This window comes from Caretta caretta, chromosome 1 (assembly GCF_965140235.1).
Source record: "Caretta caretta isolate rCarCar2 chromosome 1, rCarCar1.hap1, whole genome shotgun sequence".
NCBI classification, from domain to species: domain Eukaryota; kingdom Metazoa; phylum Chordata; order Testudines; family Cheloniidae; genus Caretta; species Caretta caretta.
The window spans coordinates 167,865,024-167,884,722 of record NC_134206.1 but is presented as its reverse complement, the minus strand read 5'-3'; the positions used below and the strand labels follow the sequence as shown (position 1 = coordinate 167,884,722).

Genomic DNA, 19,699 nt, shown 5'->3' with positions numbered 1-19,699 from the left:
ATGGCTAGACAGCAGTTCTGCGGAAAAGGACCTAGGGGTGACAGTGGACGAGAAGCTGGATATGAGTCAGCAGTGTGCCCTTGTTGCCAAGAAGGCCAGTGGCATTTTGGGATGTATAAGTAGGGGCATAGCCAGCAGATCGAGGGACGTGATCGTTCCCCTCTATTCGACATTGGTGAGGCCTCATCTGGAGTACTGTGTCCAGTTTTGGGCCCCACACTACAAGAAGGATGTGGATAAACTGGAGAGAGTCCAGCAAAGGGCAACAAAAATGATTAGGGGTCTGGAACACATGACTTATGAGGAGAGGCTGAGGGAACTGGGATTTTTTAGTCTGCAGAAGAGAAGAAACTCAGGGGGGATTTGATAGCTGCTTTCAACTACCTGAGAGGTGGTTCCAGAGAGGATGGTTCTAGACTATTCTCAGTGGTAGAAGAGGACAGGATAAAGAGTAATGGTCTCAAGTTGCAGTGTGGGAGGTTTAGGTTGGATATTAGGAAAAACTTTTTCACTAGGAGGGTGGTGAAACACTGGAGTGCATTACCTAGGGAGGTGGTAGAATCTCCTTCCTTAGAAGTTTTTAAGGTCAGGCTTGACAAAGCCCTGGCTGGGATGATTTAATTGGGGATTGGTCCTGCTTTGAGCAGGGGGTTGGACTAGATGACCTCCTGAGGTCCCTTCCAACCCTGATATTCTATGGTATCCCAGTGTACAGCAATGAAAGTGTCATCCACATACCACATTATGCACATGGGGAAGGGATCTTCACCACAAGAGGAATACATTCTTCTGTATTTCATTTCCAGGGGAGCAGCATCAGCAGCAACTGGAGAACGCACAGCCTGGCTTTCAGATACTCACTCACTTGTTATCCAGGCTGGTGATTTCAGGGCACAATTTCAGGGGACACCGATATCATCCATGTTAAAATGGCTTCAATTTGAGTTACTCAACAGTAATCTTCTACATACAATTACTTCCAGGTCAGCTATGCATCAGTGCGATTCTCAACCTGACATTCATAGATTCCAAAGCCAGAAGGGATCACTGTGATCATCTAGTCTGACCTCCTGTGTAACGCAGGCCACAGAACTTCCCCAAAATAATTCCTAGAGCATACTCAGACAAACTATTACTCAGCACAGCCTGTGGAGATTAGCTATTTGATTTTGTATTATTATTCTCAGTGATGAAAAGCACAATGTCATTTTATAGCAGTGGTCAAACCGTATTCTTTCTGTATGCAAAGCACCAGCTGGTACCGCAAGGGTGGTAGCACTTGAATGGGCAGCTCTGAATTCTGATAAAGTGAAAACTTGTAAAAGTGTGTCAAGTGATAAGTTTCTACACTACATCCTAGGAGAATTCTCCCATATGTGCTACATCCTACTACCTTCAGTTTTTATGAAACAAAATATCTTTATATATAATCATGCCCCAACGGTTACGTACCTGTACTGTCTTCATATACTACTGTCACTATTTTCCAGTTGTAATATAATACCAAATCCAAAATTGCCCTACTGATGGCTGCATAGTCTGGGTAGAGGTTGATATAAAATGTATCTTTGTTATCCACTGTAGGGTGCTTCCATCGGGTCTGTATATGTGGAACTTCAAGAGCATTGCAAATAGACTGCACTGCACTGACCGAGGAACTGTGGGAGGGACCAAACAGTGCAGCTACACCAAGCGCAAGCTGGTCACATGCTGTGAAAGAGAGAGGAAGGGGAGAAAAGAGCTGTAAATGATCTGCAAAGTCAGGTAACGTGCTGCATTTTTAGTTTGGTTTTGTGGTACATTTTGTGTATTGAAAGGCATGCTTTTGAGAATGGGTGACTGCGCTGCTCTCCAGTCCCCCAAGGCACCTGCATTAGAGATACTTTACATTGCACAGCTGATGAGCAGTATATCACAGAATCAACTCGCTGCAAATAAAAAATAAGATGACTGTTTCACTTCATTACCTTTCATCAGACTGAGCTGAAATGCCTCACTCAATGTGGTGTTATCCTGGAGAAACCTAGAGCTACACTGAAAACCTATATGTCAAATGAATGTCATATGAATTAAGTTTCATGGCAGAGTGACAATGGAGAGGTTGGCCAACTGCTATCAAAATGAGTTAGTTTGTTAATTTCAAGCCAAAGAGTTATAAAGAGGCAAGGGCATTGTGATTCGTGTTGTATATTTCTTGCTTTTTACTATTAAGGGTCAGGGACGTTATTTCCAATAAAAAGAGAAATGGCGATTCGCTGCACATTGGTATATTCATTTTTAAAATGTCAAGCAAATGTCTTCTAGCGATTAAGTAATTTAAATGCAAAATGATGTAATGCATATTCAATCCAGTCTTGCTCCCACTCGGGTCAATAGCAAAATTCCCATTGCAATTAATAAGAGCAGGCCCAAGCCAGTGATATCATAAGAAAAAAAAATAAGATTGTTCTGGAAATCATATCAAAGCAGGATACCTTTACTCCAATCACCATAATGTATGCTATTTCTAGCGATAAACTAAAAAACCCCACACCCATGTTGCTCTACACCTCTGTTCCTCTCCTCTTTTCCTCAGGCTAATCGTTCTAAAATGCAACAAAATTCACAGCTCTTGTGTATGTGATAGAAATCTAGCTGCAAATATTTCTAATCTTTATGGGTTGGGGTGAAACCATTCCATGTAGCCTGCAGTGATCTGATTCTTGTTTGTTGGAAATGTTGAATAAACACAAAATAAACTGCAATTACTTGAAATGCTTAAAATTATCCAAACAAAGACAATGAGCTTGAGCTCTTCTCTGCTAATATTTAGCTCTATGATACTAGTCCAATGTGACAGAAAATCAAGCACTTCTTATTTTCTCAGCTTACAAATGAGCACTGTGTACGCACACCGCATGAAACATGGCTTTCCAAGGTTTAATTTGCAAGCCTTCTTAAAGGATTGTGGGTACTGATGTCTGTTAAAGCTTATTCCTTCACTTTCCCACTTCCCTGGTCCTTCTCGCATGAACAGAGAGCAACAATACCCAAAGTCCGAAGGTGCAAACAATTTGATGTTTATTGGGGTTTATCCTTATTTTCGAATCCCAACTTACTTCCTGTTTTCCCCTAATTTATATAGTAATATTCTTAGGTATACCTTAACCAATCATTCTACTTAAATGTACCTAACCAATCCTAACATATTGTAACATGATTAGCTAACCAATTATATCCCACCACCTTAATTAGTTTACACCCAGCAAAATAAATTATACAGCAGACAAACAATCACAGAACCAGACAGAGACCATGCCAGTAAACAATAGCGAAGTGGGAACTATAATGACAAAACAATACAGAAGTGAGGATTTCACAACTACATCTATAAAGACATAAGGGTTTCCCAGCTGTCTATTGATAAGTGAGTTCTTACTAGACAGAAAACTATCAACCTAAATTTCCTTTTATATCTTCTAGGCTCTTCCCTTTCTCTGGAGGTGATATATCTGATCACCTTCCTAACAGCCCCATATTGACTAGTTTGGAATGTGAGGATGTGACCGTGCGCTTCCCAGCATATGACTGCCTCTGCTGCTTAGCCAAAGGCATTAGCCTAAGAACAGGGCCTCAGACTGTCACAGTGAGAGTAGGCCCTTACACAGATTCTTTCTTGTATACCTCCTATTACTAGCTAAATGATAAACATATACCTACATTCTTAAAGTATAGGCCTTTACAGGCAGGCCTGAATATCTATATCCTAACAATCCTAAAATCATAAAGATGCTGTCAATGTTTTATGAGGACAAAAAGTAAACATTTTTATTTGATGTGGTTTGGAATATGAGTTTAATAGTAGTTCTCAGTAGCCACAAGGTAGGATCTTTTTATGGAATCTGAAATTCTGTCTGTTAAAACCTACCATGACCTATGTAGTATGCATGAGTCCAGAAATGATATTTGAAAGGCAAATTAACAAGGAAAACTACAAAGAACTGTCTTATAAAGGAATTTTATAATTTTGTCTGAAGCAGCTCCCTGGTTTTCGTTTTGTTTTTGTTTTTAAGTTGAGTAATAAATTACACTGAGTGCTATGAGGCAAATATATAAATAACAAGGAGCAAGTCATTGTTCCTAACAACTCATGATGTGGGTCTGCATATCTAGTTCAGTAATCCTGAACTTGCCTTCTAGCAAACTTATTTTATGCATTTGCTTTTACAGTAACCCACATAATTTTAATGAATGAACTACAAAGCACATCCTCAAGCCTTGGTGATTTATGGCTCTCTTTTCTAGTCTTGTTTCCATCAACTTTTGTGACCGTGTTTGAATTCAGGGAACGCAACTACTGTCTATGGACTCTTAGCATACTTAAGGATGTCTTTTAGAAATGAATGATTAGGCTGTGTCCAAGGAAACAAGTAACAGTCCCAGATGAGATTTTGACTTTTAGTCTGCACGTTAGATGAGGTGTCAGACACTTGTCATCTTTTCAGGGAAAATAAATGGATAAGAATATATATTTCTTACTTTTTCAAGCCCAATTTTTATAAATGGTTAGAATAGAGCAACCCATCTGCTGTTTCGCAAAGTGTTAACATTTCAGGATAACCTCTTCATTCACCCTGTTCTTAGTACCTTGGAATTAGTTTGGTGTGAATTCTGTATATCAATGTTTCTTAATTATGAGACATGACATCTCACTGTTCTCTTCTAACCTACTTTCATTTTCTTCAGAATTCTATGGTAAATCCATTTTTTTTAAAAGAGAATTGGGTTGGCCCTGCCATCTTCCATTTGGTGGTGTTAGCTTATCAAAGACTAGATAAGAGTAAAGTGTCTTCCAGCTTTAGCTCTTACCTCCCAATAATGCTGTAGACTGAATTTTCCTGCTATACTTTGTCTCTAAATATCTGAGCTACCGCAAAAGCATAACACTGTACAGAACATACAAATTACAGAAGAATAAAATATTAAGATAATTACCTCGTCTTGAAGCTTCGAAACTATCAAAGATGTTAATTCTCTGGATGTCGTAGGTTAATGTGGTATTAGGCATCAGTGTTCTGTTTCTGTTAATGTTGGTGACTGCAAACTTGAAAGCTAATTCTTCAACGTTAACAGGTTCATTTTCCACAGTTTCAAATATTCCTCCTGTAGAAGCAAGGAGATAAAGGAGAAGCATTATTCACTTCTTCATTCATCACTATACATGGAAGATAAAAGCACGTTATGAGCAATAATAGCCTGAGTATTCAGCATTGTTAAACTAGGATTTTAAGACTAATGGATGTGGGGTCATTCATTTTATCCATGATATTACTGTAGAATAAATCCATATTCTACACACTACCTGTAGAGACATCTGTGAAAGATGCTGCACATGTTCTAGGTAAATATTTTTAAAGTAACATACTTTTGGATAAAAATTTCAAGGCATATAAGTGACATAGAGCCTAAATCATGAATAGTGTGGAAATAGAGAAGTGTTATTTGCCTTTTCACACAATACAAAACGCAGGGGTTACTCAATGAAATTAATAGGCAGTAGTTTTAATGTAAACAAGAGGCAGTACTTTTTTCACACAGTGCACAACTAACCTCTGGAACTCAATGCTCTGGATGTGGTGATGTCCAAAAGTATAAGTGGTTTCCAAAAAGAACTGGATAAGTTCATGGAGGATAGGTCCATCATGGCTATTAGTCAAGATGATCAAGGACAGTCACATACTTGGGGTGACCCTAAACCTCTGACTGCCAGAAGCTGGAGTGGAAGGTGGGCAGATCACTTCATAATTGCTCTGTTCTGTATGCTCCTCCAGAAACTTTGTTATGGGCCACTGTCAGAACCAGGATACTGGGCAAGGTGGATCATGGTGTGACCAAGTATGGCAGCTCTTATGTCCAATTTTCAAAAGTGATTTTAAGTACTTTGAAAACGTTGCCCTTAGAACTTTACCCATTTCAGGCACAGCCGGGCATTGAGGGCACTAAGCAGAGATGAGCTACCTCAGTTGGACCTCTGGGGGGCATTGTGCCTTGTACAAGCATTATACCACCTGTTGCTCCTGCCGACCAGTGGAAAGGAGGGTGGGGTTATGATTGCACCTCCTCTGGAGAGGCTTGAGCTAGCAGCTGTGCTAACCTCATGGCATTTTGTTAATCAGGGGAGTGCAAGGACTGTAGTAAAGGTCAACCTTGGCACAGGAAGTTTGGGGAAGGCTCCTAACACAACTGTCCCCACTCCAGCCATATAGAGCAAGGTAAAATCTGGGTTGTCTTGTATCGGTTGCTTGGTTAGACCATGCTATCATAAAGTTGCAAAATGATTTCTTTAATTCCTAGTTTTCAGATGCTTCAAATTTTCCAATAAAAACCCTACTTGGGCTGAAAGTTTCCGAGCTTAATCTCTGCCTGGAAGGTTTTTGGATTTTTTTGGTTAAAATCTGGGCAAATTCCCCCAGGCCCAGAGGACAAATAAACATTTTTCCTGTTTTGAAAGCTTATTGCTGGACTTTCACACAGAAATCCCCAAACAGCTGAACGCTGAGACTTAGAATGTGGTTTTGTGAAGGAATTATGGCCATGACTATATTAAACCACAAACTTAGAAGTCTGGATACTTAAAATTAATAAGAGTCAGGAAGTATAAAAATCAAGGTCCCAAATTTTAGGCTGCCACCAAAAAGCACCCCGCGCAGCTCAGGAGCAGGGACTGCAAAGATTGGATTTGTGCCCTTGCTTCTAGGCTAGCTGTGCACTAAGTCATTTGTGTAAATGGGAGCAGGTGAAAGCTGCTCTAAATTGTGCTCTTTAGGGATCTTGTATAGCTTTATTATGCTTAACTCCAAGGGTCTCGAATAGCAGCGAAGGATCAACAGGAACACCTTGGCCATGCCCTTGATACTGGTATAGCCGAGGTGGATTCTAGGCTACTGGAGGCTTGACTGTGCTGCTGGGCTGATCCGCCCGCAATCAGCAATAGCAGCTTGAGGGTCACATTGCATCAGCACTACACCACAAAGCAGCTGCACCACCGTGCTGGATCCAGACCAAGGATCTTACAGCAACATGCACGTATGCTGTACATTTTGTGACCTCTTTAATATAAACAGAAATATATTAAGTTACTGGTAACCATTTAGCAAGAAAGGTAGGAAGGGAAGATGCTGCATGTATGCAATGTGAGTTAATGTTGCTATTGGAGCCTTAACTTTAACACTTCATGACTTGAAAAATTTTAACTCTCATATTAACATTGTATTAACACCATGGTGGGTCCACCCACATGAAGCCACTTGGAGGAGTGGGGCCTTAATGGGAGCAAAACTGGCCCATTACTCGGGGATCATTTTATCCACTAGTGAAATGAAGCTGCTTCTGGGGTGAAAAATTCCAGCTGTTTGACAGCACACACAAATGCTGCACAACAATGAAGGATAAAGCATGCCATTATCGTATTGAAACTGCAGGGAGAAATGTAAGTAGGTAGAATGCAGCTTCTGAAGTTGGACTTTGGTGACAAAACTAGAACTAATGTCCCTGTTCCTACAAAAAGTTCCAAAAGTGCTCAAGAAAAATGACACCTCCAGCAACACAGTGCCCACTAGCACTGTGCTGGAGAATTGGTTCAGCACTTTCTCAAAGGGGCGAACACTACCTATTGAATAATCACCCACAATACTACTTGCAGCATGTAGGTAGGTGGTTTTGGGGAAATGTCCCACCCAAATACTGACTCAACCCTTCTTAAACTTGTAAAATCTGATAGGATCATGGCTGCATGCCATTCCACATGGGCAACTATATTAGTTCCTAGGTTCTGTTCTGCTTCTGTTATATTTTCAGAGGCCAGAAAATAAAATCTGTGATCTGCTCCTGATTATACTGCTGACAACTGAAGTTAAGTCTTTCTGGAAACTTGAGGTGGGATTTCCAAGGAAGAGCCTTTTAAAGAGTAACAGGTGTGACTGTTTTGGTTTTTTGTTTGTTTTTGTTTGTTTTTTTGAGGGGAACTGAACATTATAATGGAATGCCTTGGTGGTTCTCACAGGGAAGTTTAGGGGGAAGGAAGGCTAGTATGTATCAGGGTTCTCAGGTCTTTCTGATCTGGTGCTTAGACTTATGATTTGGGGTGACTGGAATATATACTAACCTCTAGAGACTTTTTTTATGCCAATAACACATTCAGGCTTTCTGGGAACACTGATTTGATGAATGTATAACACACAGCCATTTAAAAAAAAAAAAGCACTCCTTTAAACAGCAGTCTCCAGGTTCAGTACTTGATTTAGCAAGTATAATTTACTCCTTTTAGTGCAAGGCACTAGAGAATATTCTGGATTTCTCAGTTAAATATTTTCCCATTTCCCCCTTGTGAAATTTTATATTTTCTATTCATCAGACTATATTCAGCTAATGTACTGCAATCTCTTGCCGTTTTGATGTCACCAATATAGGTTTAGTATAGTCATTAGCTGACAATCAGGAAAGGGAAATACACAGTGGAATTAAGACCTGCTTTGCATTTTAACTCAACAGTAAAAGCACTAGAAGCTATCAAAAGAAAACAAGATGGCAATGTTATCTATTTCGATAGCTACTCCTTTAAATATGTAGTTTATATTACCTCTCTAATCCATATAAAATAGCGTAATTGCTTGAGATGTGATATCTTAAGTTATGTACTGCAGGGTTAACTCTGACTGCACAAAATTGTTTCAGGTCCTAGAGTTCTTATTGATAATGAACAACAGCATTGCCAACCAGTTTACCATTCTGTTGGTTAACCACAATTTACCTTCCTTCCTCTCATCAGCTGACTATTTCTCCTCTTCCAACATATACAAACATTGACTAAACCTACTCCCAAACAGAGATAATTCTGTGCTAAAGCAAGTCAGGGTCTGTCTATATAGTATGCCATCCTCTTTTTCTTGCCGTTTGGTTTCTTTAAACTATTATGATCTTAGCAAAACATCTCTATCTTGCTTGCTAAATATTTTATGCTTCTATAACTTTAGTTTCCTGAAATAGTTTAAATGGTTTGATCTCTCTGATTTTGGGTGCTTCACACACCACATGCACATTTGTAAATGCATGCATCTTCCCACTCCGATGCAGAAGAACCCAAGAGCGATCCACTGGAACATTTACATCATCATTATTCTGGCCCAATCATTTGCAATCTACATACCTATTTAAAAGGCCCTAATCCTCAATGAGATTCATGTGGGCAGATCCCTATGCCTGCACCCAGCCCTCTTGATTTCCATGCAGGAGCAGGGCATCTACTGATACTATTCTCATTACTACATTGAGGTCCATATGGGGAAAACGAGAAATATTTAAGTTAATCTGTATTTAGGACAACACTTTTTCAGATGTTATCGGTCACCTTCTAAATACACTCAGAAAAATTGAAAAGAGAAATTAAGATTAATAGTTAATATATCTCGCAGTAGTCATTTATACTTAAAGCAGAATTTTACATCAAACTTTTTTTGGTCTCCAAATAAGAAGTGTCCACAAAAGCTGCAAGCTGATCGATTTTTTTTTTTTTTTTTTTTTAAGGGGAAAAAATGCACACCCTAAAAATGTTACTGAAAAGGACAGAATCCTCATTAGAATATCATTGCAAAGCAGTCTCAATGGGAATTGTATATGCATTGTTGTACTCTAAAAATGTACTCTGAAAGTATTTCTAAAAGCCTGCTGTCTATAGCTTAAATACTGCTGTATTTTAGAGGGATATGCTAAAGTGTCCCTCTAGTCCATATTCTAGATATGTCTTGTCTACACTAACGGTGTTAAAGTATTTTTGAAAATGGCTTATACCATATACATACCAGTGCATTTATTGGTGTGTGAGGTACTCTGGGTATGCCTGCAAGCATTTGTTTTGGATATGCAATCAATATGTACATGTATCTGTACATGCATCTTTAGTTCAACTAAACACCCTGCTTCATAATCAGATGTGCAGCCACCAAATGCTGGATGCTTTTTCATTGGAAACTGGCCTGAGACCACTAAATAGATTATTTTCAGAGGCCAACAAGCAGCTATCTGATTGTTCATAGTTGTTTAGAACAAGATGCCACCACCCTTCTTCATGCTGAATAATGTCTGTATTTGAATATATTCCTGTTAATCATACAAATAAAAGGGATTATTCGCAGAGTAAGGTGCTGCTCAGTGTGAGTAAGAGTGGTAGAATCTACTCTTGTGTGAACAACTTCGGATCCCTACCGACCTGGGTTTGGTTCTAGCCAGTGACCTAAATGTGAAAAGGGTTATATCAGACCATAAATCCTTCATCAGGCATCTTTAAAAATGATAGTGAATAAAATTTATCCTATTGTATTTTTAATATTTCTGAAGAAATTTAACAAATTAATCCACTAAATTCACCTTCCTATATTTAGTAAATACCTAACTATCATGTATGTTTGTAGGGTGACCAGATGTCCAGGTTTTTTTATAGTCCAGTCAGTCCTGATAGACAGTCCTGATTTTTTTGGGCCTTTTTCTTATATAGGCTCCTATTACCCCCACCAACTCCCTGTCCCAATTTTTCACATTTGCTATCTGATCACCCTAGTTTGTTGTGAGCTCCAAACTAGAAGAGAAACAGAAGTTTAAGTGATAAACTGGTTCTTTATCATACTTATCAGATGTTGCAATTAAATACAAGTGAAGATTGTACAACATTTTAAAAATGAATTAACCAGACGGCTCTACAAGAAAAAAAGTGATACACTAGATATAAACAATGCTCCTGAAATGACACAGTTGAACACCAACCATGGAGGAGACTTTCGGAAGGGGCTGATGTTTGTTTCAAGTTCTTTGGAAGATCTCCCATTGTCCCCCATCCTTTGACCTAGATCTAAGACACCTTTTCTGTTACTCTAATCCTCAGCCGCACCAGGGGATGAACTATTGTAACCTAGAGCAGCGTAAGGGCTGCTCTAAAGTCCACAGATTAGAACAGTACCCTGGGAGCTATTTCATGAGCCACTGAACACTGGAACACACTGTAATCCTGCTCTTTCCTTTCATGCCCCCGTCATGCTTGGTATGGAGGGACACAGGTGATGTAGAAACAGATGTAGCAGCCTTATGTCACCTGGTCCCTTTATATCTGGGGAATCCCAGCTGCACTGAGATGACAGCTGTCCCTCTGCTTTGCACTGCTGGATCAGTGTGAAATGGATGGGTGCAGGATCTGGTCCCACATCTTTTGTGTGCACGCATGTACACACACACACACACACACACACACAATTTGTGGATGGATGTGGGAAACCATCTCCTTTCACCATTTTCACTGAGAGACTATGGGCAAAGGGCTAAAGAAAGACATTTAGGGTATGTCTACAATAAGAAATTATTTTGAAGTTCTATTTGAATTTTCAGAAGCTATTTTATATATTCGGTCTTGTGTCCACACTAAAGCACATGAATTCGGCGGATTGCGGCCACAGTACCAAGGCTAGCATCGAATGTGAGAGCGGTGCACTGTGGGTAGCTATCCCACAGTCCCCACTGCCCATAGGAATTCTGGGTTAAGCTCCCAGTGTATGATGGGGCAAAACATTCTTGCGGGTGTTTCTGGGTGTGTATCGTCAGAAAGCTATGGCAGACAATCGTTTCGTGACTTTTTGGCGTGCAGATGCCATACTGCTTTCAGCAGATGGTGCACCGCTGCTCTCCTGCTACTATGAATCCACCTCTCCAACTCAACTCTGCTCAGCCATCGTGAACTGAGCAGCACAGCTTCCACCGCCAACTCTGCTCTCCCGCTATTGCCACGCTTCCAAGCTTCTCCATGTAGTCTGTCCTGGGCTCCCACCTCCATGAAAGCCACAGAAGACAACAATTTTCAGCCTTTGTTCAGCTACCGTGAAACAAACAGCACAGCTTCTGCTGCCTTCTTCTACATTTTGCGCCCTTTTTCCAGGATTACCCATGCAGGCACCATAGCCATGGAGCCCGATCAGATCTCCACTGCAGTTTTGACCATTGTAAATACCTCATGCGTTATCAGCAATACGTGCAATACCTGCAAAACCGGGCAAGGAAGGAACGACAGTGCGATTACTGTACTGATGACATGGACACAGACGGCATGGCATGTGGTGATTGGGAGATCATGGTGCTGTTGGGCCAGGTTCAGGCCGTGGAACACCGATTCTGGGCCCAGGAAACAAGCACAGACTGGTGGGACAGCATAGTGTTGCAGGTATGGGATGATTCCCAGTGGCTGAGAAACTTCCGTATGCGTAGGGCCACTTTCATGGAACTTTGACTTGCTGTCCCCTGCGCTGAAGTGCAAAGATGCCAAAATGAGAGCAGCCCTCACAGTTGAGAAGTGAGTGGCCATAGCCTTGTGGAAGCTAGCAACGCCCGACAGCTACCAGTCAGTCGGGAATCAGTTTGGAGTGGGGAAATCTACTGCGGGGGCTGCTGTGCTGCAAGTAGCCAATGCAATCATTGACCAGCTGGTATCAAGCGTAGGGTAGTGATTTTTGGAAATGTGCAGACCATTGTGGATGGCTTTAATGCACTGGGCTTCCCTAACTGCGGTGGGGCTATAGATGGAACACATATCCCTATCTTGGCCCCGGAACACCAGGGCGGCCAGTACGTAAACTGCAAGGGGTACTTTTCCATGGTGCTGCAAGCACTGGTGGATCACAAGGGACGTTTCACCGACATCAATGTGGGATGGCCAGGAAAGGTGCATGATGCTTGCATCTTCAGGAACTCTGGTCTGTTTGAACAGCTGCAGGAAGGAACTTACTTCCCAGACCAGAAAATTACTGTTGGGGATGTTGAAATGCCTATAGTTATCCTTGGGGACCCAGCCTACCCCTTAATGCCATGAAGCCGTACACAGGCACCCTGGACAGTAGTAAGGAGCAATTCAACTAATAGGCTGAGCAAGTGCAGAATGGTGGTAGAATGTGCGTTTGGATGTTTGAAAGCGCGCTGGTGCAGTTTACTGACTCGGTTAGATCTCAGCACAACGACTATTCCAATTGTAATTGCTGCTTGTTGTGTGCTCCACAATATCTGTGAGAGTAAGGGGGCGGCCAGTTTCGCATAGCCAGACAACAGGGCAATTAGAGTGCAGCAGGGCGCACTCCACATCAGAGAAGCTTTGAAAGCCAACTTCATGACTGGCCAGGGTACAGTGTGAGAGTTTTGTTTCTCTTAAAGTTACCCGCCGTGTGTATGTGAAAGGAAATAAAGTCACAATTGTTTAAAAACTGTTCTTTATTATTTGTTGCACAAAACATTGAGAGAAATCAGAAGCTAGATGGGGGTAGGGGGGTATTGGATTAGAGGGGTGGAGGAGGGAAGGACAAGTCCAGAAACCAAATCAAAATTTAGGATATGCCAGATTTCTGCTGCTTGTGCAATCCTCTGGGGTTGACTGCGTGGGTCCCCATAGCCTCCCCACCCCCCATGCGTTCTTGGGTGTCTGGGTGAGGAGGCTATGGAAATTGGGGAGGAGGGAGGACAGTTATTCAGAGGCTGCAGCGGCAGTCTGTGGTCTTGTTGCCTTTCCCGCATTAGATCCACCATACAGCAGAGCAAGTCAGTTTGCTCCCCCATGAGCTTGACATAGCATCCTGCCCGCTCTCATCGTGTGCACCCCTCTCTTTGTATTCATGTAATGCTTTACGCGACTCAACAATTGTTTGCCTCCACTCATTCAGCTGGGCCCTAGCAGTAGGGGAGAACTGCATGAGCTTGGCAAACATGTCATCCCGAGTTCATTTTTTCCGCCTTCTAATCTGGACCAGCCTCTGGGATGGAGTAGATGGGGGCCGCATTGAAACATTTGCACCTGCTGCAGGAGGAGAAAAAGGGAGGGTTGTATTTTAAAAGATACATTTTAGAGAATAAAGGGGACACTGTTTCTCAGTGAAACAGGCAATTCATAGTACATAGCACATGTTCTTTCTGTACAAGGTCTCATTTTGCCTCTTATACTGAAGTGCCTGCCACTTTGGTGTGAGTACGTGATCACATGTGGCCAGGCAACAGAATTCAGCTTGCAGGCAGCCTGTGGACTCTCTGGGATGATAGTTACACACACCCACAGCAGGGTTACAATGAGACTGTGAGCAGGGATGAGCCCTTTAAACTAAACGTGAACAGCCCAGCGCAGCTAGGTTTCCCCCCACTGCGTGGCTCCCATCAAGCTCTCACTCACCAGAAGTGCCTTCTCCAGAGTCATCATCCGGGAGCATGCTTTGGGAGTAGGGGGAGGCTATTGGCTCTAGTGTTAAGAATAGTTCCTGGCTAGGGGAGAAAACAGATTCCCCACTTGCCGCCTGTGCGCTGTCCTCCTCCTCCTCTTCGTCCTCCAAAAACTCATCCTCCTCGCTCTGTGCTACTCCCCCTTGTAGGTGTCCACAGACAGTGGTGGGGTAGTGGTGTCATCACCCCCCCCCCATAATTGCATGCAGCTCACGGTAGAAGCGGCATGTATGGGGCTGTAACCCAGAGCGCCCGTTCACTTCCCTAGCTTTTTGGTACGCTTGCCTGAGCTCCTTGATTTTTGTACGACACTATTCTGTGTCCCTGGAGTAGCCTTTTTCTGACTTGGCCCTGGAGACTTTAGTGTACGTATTTGTGTTCCTTTATTTGGAACGTAGTTCTGCCATAACAGATTAGTCTCCCCAACATGCAATGAGATCCAGTACCTCCAGTTCGGACCATGCTGGAGCTCGGTCTGTGAATCCGGGACTGCGTGGTCACCTGTGATGGTGGACTGTGCTGATGGTCGCCTGTGCTGTTGGTGACCAAACAGGAAATTCAAAAGTTCCCGGGGCTTTTACTGCCTACCTGGCTAGCGCATCGGCATTCAGAGTGTTGTCCAGAGTGGTCACAAGGGAACATTCCGGGATAGCTCCTGGAGGCCAATATTGTCGAATTGTGTCCACAGTACCTGTAACCCGGAACTGCCATCGCGATTTTTAGCACTACTCCACTTGCCGAGGTGGAGTACAGAAATCTGAGTAAAGAGCCCTTTAAATAAAAAAAAACTGGTTTGGTTGTGTGGATGGAACCAGTTTTATTTCGAGGTAACTCGGCTAATTCTGAAATAACTGAGTACTGTAGACCAGGCCTTAGAGTCAGGTGTATTAAAATATTCCTCAGCAGTGAATAAAAGGGAAATGGTGGCTAATTGGCAAGGGTAGTTCTGACAGTGACGAGAGCACTAGCCAGATGAGTGACTGATGTTCAAAGAGGAGGAGGAAGGGAATCCAAGTTGAACTGACTAATATGACAAGGCATCAACCTCCTGCATCCTTTGAAAGAAAAAATCGACAGGAAGTGAAATGTCAAAACCTTAAAAGCACACTTCAGTGGGCACTCCTAAAAATGTTACAAAAGTCTTTCTAACCAGATAAATCTGTCATCACTTAAAGATGCTGTCAAGGACTAAGACTCGGAAGTCATTACTAGATCACGTCTTTTCCCCCACCTATTCTTAAAATGCTTCACTCCAAGGTGCTCAAGAGTGCTAATGGGACAGAGCTTTTGACTCCTTTGACCTGATATAAATTCAACCCTAATCAGTAGCAGCAAAAAGTTGTTGCTCTTTTATGAAAGGTATTATTGTCTGCCCAGTTCCCAGGGAGAGTTCTCAATGTCACAAAAACATCATCATATGTAGCAGTCTTAGCACTATGGCCAAGATTGAATAGGCATGATGGAAACTGATCCTCAAAGGTGTCTGTGCATGTTGGAGCCAAAGCATCTGGGCAGGGCAGAGGGGCAAGTTTGGACTTCTACTGCCTGAGATTCTACCCTGTCCTGTGGCTCAACAGGGGATGTCAGTTTTCAGTGGTATCAATCTGACATTTTTTCAAGCCATAAATTAACTTACAAAGTTTTTTCAAAGCTACACCCCTTCCCCACTTGCAGAGAGATTTCTGTGGACTTTCCTTCCTAATCTTATATCCAGCTAGCAAATGTAAGGGGCAACCTGACTAGTCACTGAAACCCTCTTAAACCATCTCTTACTCTCCATTATAGCCCCCTAGAAAGCAAGCCAAACTGAAGCAGTCACCCAGTAATCTAACCTGCAAATCACAGGTGTTAAAATGCATCTGCTTCATGAAGACAAATCTATACCACGCTCTGACTCTTCAAAACAGGACTGACGCACGAACGCATCTGTTTTTGTTTTGCTTTTTATAGTCCGTGCCCCTTTGTGAGTACCCTGCAGGAAAGCCAGCCTGAAAGCACAGTGTTTATTGCACAGTACACAGACAAAATAAATAGTAACTGGGATGGTTTTCAGCACCAAGCTCTGCTCTAGCATGCTACTGCGTTCATCGGCTTCAGTGCATGTACTCCAGATTTTGCAACAAAACCTATTGGATGCTTCCCAACTACAACTCACTCCAATTAACCAAAGAGTACTACAACATATACATGACTGCCCTTTCTCTTTTGTGATCAGTTGCAGGTCTCCTTGCGGCACTAGTCTTTCCAGAAAATGTCCAGCAAGGATTGGGTTATAATAGGGTCCACTGAATTTCTCTCCAATATTTTTAATAGATTTTCTCTAGTAAACTCTGCTCTCTCCTACTATGTCAACAGTACTTACAGGATGCATGCCAGCAAAAGGGAAGTCTTTTAGCATTACTGTGGAACTAAAGGAAAACAATATTGCCAACTATAAGTGTTTTAAAAAATCATAAGTCAGGACCACAAAACCCATGAGATTGGCTTAAATCTTGATGATTTAAAAAGAACTCCTGTGTTATTTTTAAATCATCAATTGCCTTCTGGTTTGTGAACCCATATAGTGTATTCATGTGACATTTTCAAGCTTTTCTCCACAACCATGAGGCCTAGCAACTTAGCTTTCATTTAAAAGAAATAATGAGATTCCCATATTCACATGACTCCAGGAGCCAGGGCTATAAAAGAACACTAGAGGCTGTGGGACTTGGAACAGTGGGAAGAATTTAAGTGACAATCCAAATACATTTGTGTTTTTTAAACCCTCTGCATTTTCAAAAGTTTCATACTCAGTCTGGGATTCACATATTAAAACCCCTGTATTTGAAAATGCTCACCAGGCTGTACTTAAAACCCCTAAAAATGAAAAACCAGGGCATAAGCAGAATGGTAGACAAGAAGTACAGCTGAGATTTATAGCTAAAGCTATTATCAAGACTGTAATGAAGTGTCCCAATACTCACAAATTCTCCTTTTTCAGCTTAATATTCTTCATGTAGGCTGACATTTTCAAAAGCACTTAGGAGAACATGTTCCAATGAGAATCACGCCTACATCACTTAGGCCCCAAAGGGTATGGCTACTCTGCAATAAAACACCTATGGCTGACCTGTGTCATCTGACTCCAGCTGAGGGGCTATAAAAGTGTAGTTTAGATGCTTGGGCTTGGGCTCCAGTCTGAGCCAGGACATCTACAGTGCAGTTTCATAGCCCGAATCAGCTGAGACCAGTCGCACATGGTTTTACTGCAGTGTAGACATACCTGATGTCACTTAGGGCCAGACTTTTAAAGGCGTGTATAAAATGCAAATAGGTGTCCAGTGGGGTTTTTGAAAGTTCTGAGGCACGTATTGCCCATTGAATTAAATAGGAATTTGGTGTCTAGGCTCTCTTGAGCATCCATCTATAGGTGCTAATGGTCTGATTTTTTCAGTCAATGATAATTTGTGGGTGCTCAGCACCACTGAACATGTTGCCACAAGTTTCTATGGTCATTGAGATACAGGTGTTTAAAGCATAATAATTGCAGGGATATGGCAATGTCTATTGGAAGAGCTGGCAGCAGATAACAGGAGCTGTTGCTGTAATAGAGGTAATGCAGGAATCTAACTGAGCCAGGTTAGCCATCATTCTATCTTCTGCTTTCCAGACATAATGCATGGCAGAAGTCCCTGACGATGACAACCTCCACTGGGGGAACAGGCAATCACAGTGCACAACAGCTGCAGCCTCATTTAAAGATGTATGGGGCAGAGAATATGTCTGGGACTGGGACAGTGCCAAAAAGGTCCTTACTGGGCAGACAGGACAAGCAGACACTCCACTAAGTCGATTTCTTTCCAGACAACTTCCCACTTGTGTAGTTACCACAGAATCCTGTTTGGGAATGAAAGCTGCAGTCTCTGTTGGGGATGTCTACTCTGCTATCGGGAGATGTGATTGCAGAATGTGTAGATACACCTGTCAAGGTTCCTTCCCCCCTCTGAACTCTAGGGTACAGATGTGGGGACCTGCATGAAAAACCCCTTAAGCTTATTTTTACCAGCTTAGGTTAAAACTTCCCCAAGGTACAAACTATTTTACCTTTTGTCCCTGGACTTTTTTGCTGCCACCATCAAGCGTCTAACAGATATAACAGGGAAAAAGCCCACTTGGAAACATCTTATGCCCCCAAGGCCTACACCCCCTTTCCTGGGGAAGGCTTGATAAAAATCCTCACCAATTTGCATAGGTGAACACAGACCCAAACCCTTGGATCTTAAGAACAATGAAAAAGCAATCAGGTTCTTAGAAGAAGAATTTTAGTTAAAGAAAAGTGAAAGAATCACCTCTGTAAAATCAGGATGATAAATACCTTACAGGGTAATCAGATTCAAAACATAGAGAATCCCTCTAGGCTAAACCTTAAGTTACAAAAAGACACAAAAACAGGAATATACATTCCATTCAGCACAACTTATTTTATGAGCCATTTAAACAAAACAGAATCTAACGCATATCTAACTAGATTGCTTACTGACTTTTTACAGGAGTTCTGACCTGCTCTGGTCCTGACAAAAAACACATAGAGAGAACCCTTTGTTTCCCCCTGCTCCAGCTTTGTCTCCTCATTGGTCATTTTGGTCAGGTGCCAGCGAGGTTGTCTTAGCTTCTTAACCCTTTACAGGTGAAAGGGTTTTTCTTCTGGCCAGGACGGATTTAAAGGTGTTTACCCTTCCTTTTATATTTATGACAACACCCAAGCTAGCTTTGATGGAGCTAGCTTGCTAAAAATAGCAGTGTGAGCTGTAGCTCACGAAAGCTCATGCTCAAATAAATTGGTTAGTCGCTAAGGTGCCACAAGTACTCCTTTTCTTTTTGCGAATACAGACTAACACGGCTGTTACTCTGAAAAGTGTGATCACAGTGGCTATCTCAGTCAAAACTGGCTGGGGATGCCTATATGTGCAGTCTGACTGCAGCATAGACATACCCTTACTGGAAAACCCATAAAGGGCAGAAATGTTTCCCATGCCTGTCCTTCATAGGAAAAAGATTTTCTGAAGCACTGATATTTTAATGGGAAAAAATCAAGTGAGATTTATTATCTGAACAGACAATTTAATTGTACCTGTGTTTTTAATGTTTTGGTACGTTGCCTTACATATGATTACTCTAGAAATTGGCTCACATTTCACTTAGACATGACCTGAAGAAACTCTACAGTATATAAAGAACTGGCTCATAATAAAAGCCATTAACTGCTCTACACCTGTAATAACCATAGTTGCACTTACAAAGACAAATTCAGACTTGGTATAAGTGGGTGTGTCTCCGTTGGTTTCAATGATTAATGATTTTTAGTACCCTGTGCTTTTTATGACCACTTGTGGATGTGCATTTAGGCCTTGATCCTGCACCATTGAGGGCTGTGGGAACTTCGCTGTTAACCTCA

General features: G+C 41.9%; 1 protein-coding gene across 5 annotated transcripts in view; it reads right to left on the bottom strand.

The window, feature by feature from the left end:
* GRIK1 (glutamate ionotropic receptor kainate type subunit 1) overlaps positions 1-19,699 on the bottom strand; it is a 238,157-nt gene that overhangs the window by 113,643 nt on the left and 104,815 nt on the right. For all 5 annotated transcript variants that reach the window (XR_012670308.1, XM_075133209.1, XM_075133214.1 and 2 more), the window contains exons 2-3: positions 4,975-5,142; positions 1,453-1,710 (exon numbers count right to left, since the gene is read on the bottom strand). Coding sequence is in view for 4 of the 5 variants with exons in the window: in XM_075133209.1 (XP_074989310.1) it covers positions 1,453-1,710; positions 4,975-5,142 (426 nt within the window). In the remaining variant the exon portion in view is untranslated. The remainder of the gene's footprint in view (positions 1-1,452; positions 1,711-4,974; positions 5,143-19,699) is intronic.